This window comes from Chiloscyllium plagiosum, chromosome 13, assembly GCF_004010195.1.
Source record: "Chiloscyllium plagiosum isolate BGI_BamShark_2017 chromosome 13, ASM401019v2, whole genome shotgun sequence".
NCBI lineage: Eukaryota > Metazoa > Chordata > Chondrichthyes > Orectolobiformes > Hemiscylliidae > Chiloscyllium > Chiloscyllium plagiosum.
The window spans coordinates 65,218,507-65,225,783 of record NC_057722.1 but is presented as its reverse complement, the minus strand read 5'-3'; the positions used below and the strand labels follow the sequence as shown (position 1 = coordinate 65,225,783).

The 7,277-nt window shown below is 40.3% G+C and overlaps 1 protein-coding gene across 1 annotated transcript in view; it reads right to left on the bottom strand.

Moving 5' to 3' along the window:
• LOC122556347 (extracellular calcium-sensing receptor-like) overlaps positions 1 to 5,255 on the bottom strand; it is a 19,203-nt gene extending 13,948 nt beyond the window's left edge. The window contains exons 1-2 of the mRNA XM_043702979.1: positions 5,146 to 5,255; positions 2,752 to 3,043 (exon numbers count right to left, since the gene is read on the bottom strand). Of these exons, the coding sequence (XP_043558914.1) occupies positions 2,752 to 3,043; positions 5,146 to 5,255 (402 nt within the window). The remainder of the gene's footprint in view (positions 1 to 2,751; positions 3,044 to 5,145) is intronic.
• Positions 5,256 to 7,277: the final 2,022 nt, after the last annotated feature.

Sequence of the window (7,277 nt, the reverse complement as noted above, 5' to 3'; positions counted from 1 at the left end):
TGCTTCAGGCTCTCTGCCTTTATTCCTGATGAAGGGCTTTTGCCCGAAACATCAATTCTGCTGTTCGTCAGATGCTGCCTGAATTGCTGTGCTCTTCCAGCACCACTGATCCACAAACCAGAGAAAAGCTGAGCTGGGAGAACCGGTTGCTCTTTTTTCACTGTACATGTGTTTTTTTTTTTAACATAAAAGCCTTTTGCCTGATGCAGTATTTGTTTGCTCTAATCAAATTGACCCTAAAACCCATCAACTTAGACTTTTTGGAGTCTGTGTCTTTCACGACTTCTCTGAGAAAAACACAAGGACAACATAAGCTTGTTAAAGGAACAACATCGTCATACATGGAACGGATAGACAGAAAAATGCAGCTGTCCCCCTTTAGTCAAAAGGTCAATAATAATGGTGCATAATGTTAACGTGAAAGGCAGGAGTTTTAGAGGGGATGTAGGGGAAAGGTTTTTCTCGCCCAGAAGATGGTAGGAAAGTGGGAATGCACTTTTTGGGAAGGTAGTTGAGGCAAGAAACATCACAATCTTTAAAAGTATTTAGGCGAGCATTTAAAGTGTCATATTATTCAAGGCAATGGTCTTGTCTCAGAAGGTGGGACTGACGTAGGTAGCAGTATATTTTGGGAATGCAGACTCCAGGGACTGAAGGGTCTCTTCTGTCCTTTATGATTTTATAATAAAAGTATCAAAGTATTCTAATTCTAAAACTGCAACAGTTTCACAAGTATTTTAGTCTGCGTCAAAATCCTCAGAATTCCTGAAGGTTATTCTAAATTTCTTTGCTTACAATGTAATTTGCTGACATTCCTTCTCCTAGGCCTTGAATATCTCTACTAGTTCTCCTCCTGCCTGCATCAGAACAGATGAATAGGCTTCTGTTAAGGTTATATGGAAAACACAAAAACTCCTTCTACGAAAGGAGGAGACTCCACAAATGTCCGAGCCCTCAATGATGCCAGAGACCGACACATCAGTGCAAATAATAAGGCTGAAGCATTTGCAGCAATCTTCAGCCAGAAGTACCAAGCGGATAATCCAACATGGCCTCCTCTATTGGTCCCCAGCATCACAGATACTAGTCTTCAGCAAGTTTGACTGATTCAACGTGATATTAATCCACGGTTAGAAATGATGGAAACTGCAAAACTATGGGCCCTGATAACATTCCAGCAATAGTACTGAAGGTTTGTCCTCCATTCAAGCTCTGGACAATATATAGATTTGGGTTGACAAGTGGCAAGTAATATTTGTACTACATAAATGCCAGGCTATGGTCATCGTGAAGAAGAGTCAATCTAACCACCACCTCTTGGCATTCGATGGTGTTACCCCGGTGATTCCCCACTATCAATATCCTGGAGGTTACTATTGACTAGAAACTCAATTAGACTTATGATATAAATACAACAGCTGTAAGAGGCTTGGACTACTGTGGCGAGAAACACACATCCTGACTCCCAACACTATCCACTATCAACGAGACACAAGTCAGGAATGTGGTGTAATACTCCTCCATTTGCCTGAATGGATGCAGCTCCAGCAACATTCAAGAAACTTATTATCATCCAGGACAAAGCAGTTCACTTGATTGGCACTGCATCCACAAGCATCCTTTCCGTCACCACTGATACAGTATCTCCAGTGTATACTGTGAGCATTATGCACTACAGAAATTCTCCAAAGATCCTTCGACAGCACTGTCCAAACCCACGATGACTGCCATCTAGAAGAACAAAGGCAGCAGATACATCCCTACAAGCCACTCTCTATCCTGACTTGGGAATATGTCACCTTTACTTCATTGTTGCTTGGTCAAAATCCAGGAATTCCCTTCCTAAGAGCATGTGGGTCTACCTACAACACACGGACAGCAGCAGTTTAAGAAGGCAGCTCACCACCACCTTTTCAAGGACAGCTACCTCTGGGCAATAAATGTTGGCCAATCAGCAACGCCCATCTCCCACAAGTTAGCATATATATATATAAATAAATTTAATTTACATAACTTAGTTATTCAACTCACAAATCCGGGCATAAAAGGTTTGCTAATAAGCTCAATTGTCTATCACGGTGGGTGAGCTAATATTCGCATTTAAGGAATACAGTACCTTTGCGGGTAATTAGGCCATTACCATTAGGTCAAACAGAATTGTCTAGTAACTGGCAGAGCATCCAAAATTAATAAAGCAAGTGAAAGGACATAGTGGCTACATATGAGAAAAGCAACATTTGGCCTGTTTAACATCAGCTAAAGGAAATATAAAACACGTTGTGGTATTAGATGTTCAAAGCTGAAAATGTGTTGCTGGAACAGCGCAGCAGGTCAGGCAGCATCCAGAGAACAGGAGAATCGATGTTTCGGGCATAAGCCCTTCTTCAGGAACATCCTATTAGATGTTCAAGTCTTACCTTCAAACTTGCATTGCGTTGGTAATTGCAGAATAACATTTTCAGTCATTTTAAATAAGTCATTTTCGTAGATTTGCATTGCAGAATTGCAAACCAATGAAGATTCAAAAATAACCATAAGAATTGGCTAACCTGTAACTTCATGCAGAGAACTTGAAATTGTCTACAAATTTATATGGACGACAAACTATGAAGTATATTTTAACAAGCATCATAATCTCACATTCTTCAGTTGTAAGTGAAGTGTAAATCTTTGTTCGAAGAAGTTGATTTCTAGTTTTGCGTTAACATTTTATTGTTTGATTAACTTGATACACCGAGTTACGAATCTTACCATTGGGATTCGGAAAGTACTGATTAAGTCCGCAACGGCTAAAGACTGAGAGGATCCTGAATCTCCAATAATAGCTGAAACGTTAGGGACCCTTTTGCAGGTGGGATTTGATGCTATTTTTCCCAGTCTGTTTAAAAAGTCGAAGGCTGCTTTCACAGATACTGGAGGGGTGCCACAAGTATCGTATATTCGGTAACCGAGGCTCACGTTTGGAAGCAATTGGTCATCCCTATTGATTTCCTCTATGGCAAAAATCATCGTCATTACAAAACGAAACAGCCGGTACCGAAAGCTGTGAAGAACACAACTAGTTTCAATTTAGTGAAACAAACAATAATTAGTGAAAATACTTGCCTGTGGATGATGATATTATGCCGAATATAGACAGCACGCACATTTTCAGCATCAACTCCATAACGATAATGGAGGTCACTTACGTTCTAACATACTTGCCTTCATTGCTTGCCTTCATTGGACGGGGTGTTGAGTATAAGAGCTGGCAAGTCATGTTAAAATTGTACAAGACATTGGTTTGGCCGAATTTAGAATACTGTGTACAGTTCTGGTCGCCACATTACCAAATGGACGTGGACGCTTTGGAGAGGGTACAGAGAAGGTTTACGAGAATTTGCCTGGTATGGAAGGTGCTAGCTATGAAGAGAGGTTGAGTAGGTTAGGTTTGTTTTCATTAGAAAAAAGGAGATTGAGGGGGGACCTGATTGAGGTTTACAAAATCATGAAGGGTATAGACAGGGTGGATAGAGATAAGTTTTTTCTCCCAAGGTGAAGAAGGATCCAGTAACGAGAAGTCACGCTTTTAAGGTGAGAAATTTAAGGGGGATACACGCGGCAAGTACTTCACACAGAGGGTGGTGGGTGTCTGGAACTCGCTGCCAGCAGAGGTGGTAGAGGCAGGCGCGATGGATTCATTTAAGATTCGTCTGGACAGATGCATGAGTAGGCGGGGAGCAGAGGGATACAGATGCTTAGGAATTGGGCGACAGGATGCTTAGGAATTGGGCGACAGGTTTAGACAGTGGATTTGGATCGGTTCAGGCTTGGAGGGCCGAGAGGCCTGTTCCTGGGCTGTAAATTTTCTTTGTTCTTTGTTCTTTATACCACCTCTGCTGGATCACTGACTGCCGGTGAAACCCTGTTGCCTTTGACAGAATACTGTACTCCAATTCTCTCACAGATCTTACCTGATATGCGTTTCCAGCATTTTGCTTTCATTTCAGATTTCCAGTATCTGCAGCGCAATACCTTTTCCTCCCTGAATTTAAGTATCAATTTCTAAAAGTCTTGACAAGAAATTTTATTTTATTATTAGATCATTGCAACAAAATAGTCCTGAAAACAACTTATATCATACTAAACTTGCCTAATATTCAAGACTTAGCCTTGAGTTCACACTTGAACCTCTGGAGCTCAGGAATTTGAATTTGACTCGGTGTATAGGCAAGTACTTTTAAAATTTAAAAGGCAGTTAGACAGGTACATGGATAGAGAAGGCTGAGAGGGATGTGGGTCAATTTAGGAAAACTGGTCGGCATGGACTAGTTTGGCTGATTTCCGCGCTGTGTGACTGTGACTCACCGGGGAGGGTAACTGCTACTTACTTCAAGCGACTACATTTTAAATAAAACAGAAATTACAGGAGAAACTCGGCAGGTCTGGTAGCAGCTATGCAGAGAAAACAGAGCTAATGTTTCCAGTCTAGTGAAGAAGAATCTGAAAGGTTCTGAAGGAGGGTCGCTAGACTCGAAACGTTCACTGTATGCTCTCCACAGAAGCTGTCAGACCTTCTGAGGTCGCCCAGTAATTTCTGTTTTTGTTTCAAATTTCCAGCATCCGCAGTTCTTGGGTTTTATATAATGGTGTTTTAAGCAACTTCGCCAAAGCACCCTTCAGACAACCTGGGAAATGAAGTCCTTGGTTTCTCAAAGAGATTTGCTGAATTTTAACAGAAACGAACGACTGCAGTGTCAAAATACCGCCCTGCTCCGGAAACGCACCGTGTCCTTTCCAAACTCGCCAGTTCAAGTGTTTTTAAGTTGCTGGAAATTCTAAAACATCGACAGCTTTTTTTTCACGGAGTTGACTTAAAGCATTACAGAAAACTGGCATTGGAGTTGCCTCGTCACTGGAAGGTCTTACATCTTAAATTTCTCTGGCAATGTTTCTGCATAATGGTTAAGAAGCTACGGATTATCACTAATAAACGCAAAATACGCAAAGTACCTCTATAACAAACATACCCAGATAACAAGTACATTTACAGTAATGAAACAATTGTCACCATTAAGTGATGAGCTTATTACAAAGCGCACCAAAATTAACCACAATTCAAAGTTTTATTTGAACTGTGTTCTCCATTGGTACGGCTCCACTCACGTTTTGCATACGATGGGTTTTGGCTGTGTTTCAAAGGAAAGATCCTGCGACTCAACGTTGGCGTGTACACTAAAAATTCCACCGAGGAGAATGTCGCCGTCCTTTGACATTCCGAGCAAGTCATCTGTCCCCCATCGCCAGCAGCTTGGCTTATTGAGCAAACATGTGGGAGCAAAAAGCAGCAAGAAAAACCAGCATGGAATAAGGCGGCACATTGTTAGCAGCAGCTGTAATTCCATCACCGTGCCACCAATCGGCTATATATGGCCTCAATCATTAGAAACTACGGCAACTTGGACCAACCTACATTTCCTAAATAATTAACATGTCCCCGAAGAAAGCCAGCGGCGATATTAAAGCGCATCCCATAGAGAAAATTAAATGAAACACACACACACACAAACACAATATACAGTTGGGAGCATTTTTACCATTAATTTATGGTCGCTTTTAAAATATAATAATGAAACTAATTAAACGGTGGAAATACCAGATGAAGATTAAAGTGCTGGGAGTTGATAGAAAATAAAGCCATTGATACTAAACAAGCGCCTGGCAATGACCTTCAAGAGAATCCAACTGATCTCTTCATATTCAATCATATTACCAATATTGAATCCTCCACCATCAGCATTCTAGCATCTGTAGCAGGAATAGGTTTCCATTGTCCAGAAGCTGCACGAGACCAGCAGAACAAGTTCAAGAATGAAAGAGAAAGGGAAACGCTAATGGCAATAGAGGAGTGGTATCAATGCAGAATAGATGCAGAATCGTTTAATGCTTCTGCTATTTCCTTGTTCTCCATTATTGTTTCTTCAGCTTGAGGTTCTAGGAGGTTTTTGCTAAACCTCCCTTGTTTCACATGCCTGTATATGCTCTTTTAATTTGTTTTAATTCTCCAGATAGTTTAGACTCATATTTTACTTCTTCATTCCCCATCAATTTTTTTTGCTATCTAGAATTCTCCCAATCATAAAAGTTAGTACTTTTAGCAATATTGCAAGCAAGTTCCTAATATTTGTTAAAACTCTACGGATAGGTGACTATTCTTATAGAGTTTGAGCTATTCAACAGAATATGCATTTGTTGTAAATTATGAAATCTTTAAGCGTTCATTGGTGCTCAAACACCATACCTTGAACCTATTTTCTCAAGCTACTCTAGGAAGCTGGTTCACATGTGTACGGCTTTGTTTAATTTCAATGCTGCAATTTCTGGCTTACTGTGAATCTCACCTTGAAATTTTGACAATATTATAATCACTCTTCCTATGATCGCTTGTTTTAGGATGACAACATATCCTGTCTTATAAAACAAAACAAAATGTAAAATGGTTTGCTCCCTAATTGTTTGAGAATTCATTGCTATGGGAACATAATAACAGGTGTTTCTATTCAGCCCCTTCTGCCATTCAATGAGAAAATAGAATCCTACAGCACAAAATTAGGCCACTCTGCCCATTAAATCTGCACCAGCCCTCCAAAGACCATCCCACCTAGACCAAGAACCCCAACCTATCTCAAGAACCCTGTATTTGCCATGAATAATTCATCTAACCTGCACATCCTGGACACTACAAAACAATTCAACATGGCCAATCCACCTAACCTGCACGTCTCTGGACTGATTTGTGGCCTAACTCCTATACTAGCCTGAAACCCATATCCCTTAATACCTTTGCTTAACAAAAAATGTATTTATCTCAGACTTAAGATTAACAATTGATCCAGCTGTGGCACAAGGTAATTTTTATTTACCTTGTCTTTTCCTGTTAACATCTTGAAGACTTGAGATAATGCACTTAATTTGCATCATTCTTTTTCCTCATAAGCTTGAAGGCCAGATACCATTCTTGTAAACCTACATTTTCTTTATTTATTTATGCAATGAAGGCATTTATTGCCCATTCCTAAATGTCTAGAGGGCTATTAAGAGTCAACTACATTGCTGGGGGTCTGGAGTCAGATGTAACTATGACCAAGGGTGGCAGTTTCCTTCCCTAAAAGACATTAGTGATCCATTTGGGTTTTTTCAACAATCATGGTCATGCTTCTAATTCCAGATTTGCATTGAATTCAAATTCGACTATTTGCCATGGTGTGTTTTGAACCCAGATCCTGAGGACATTACCT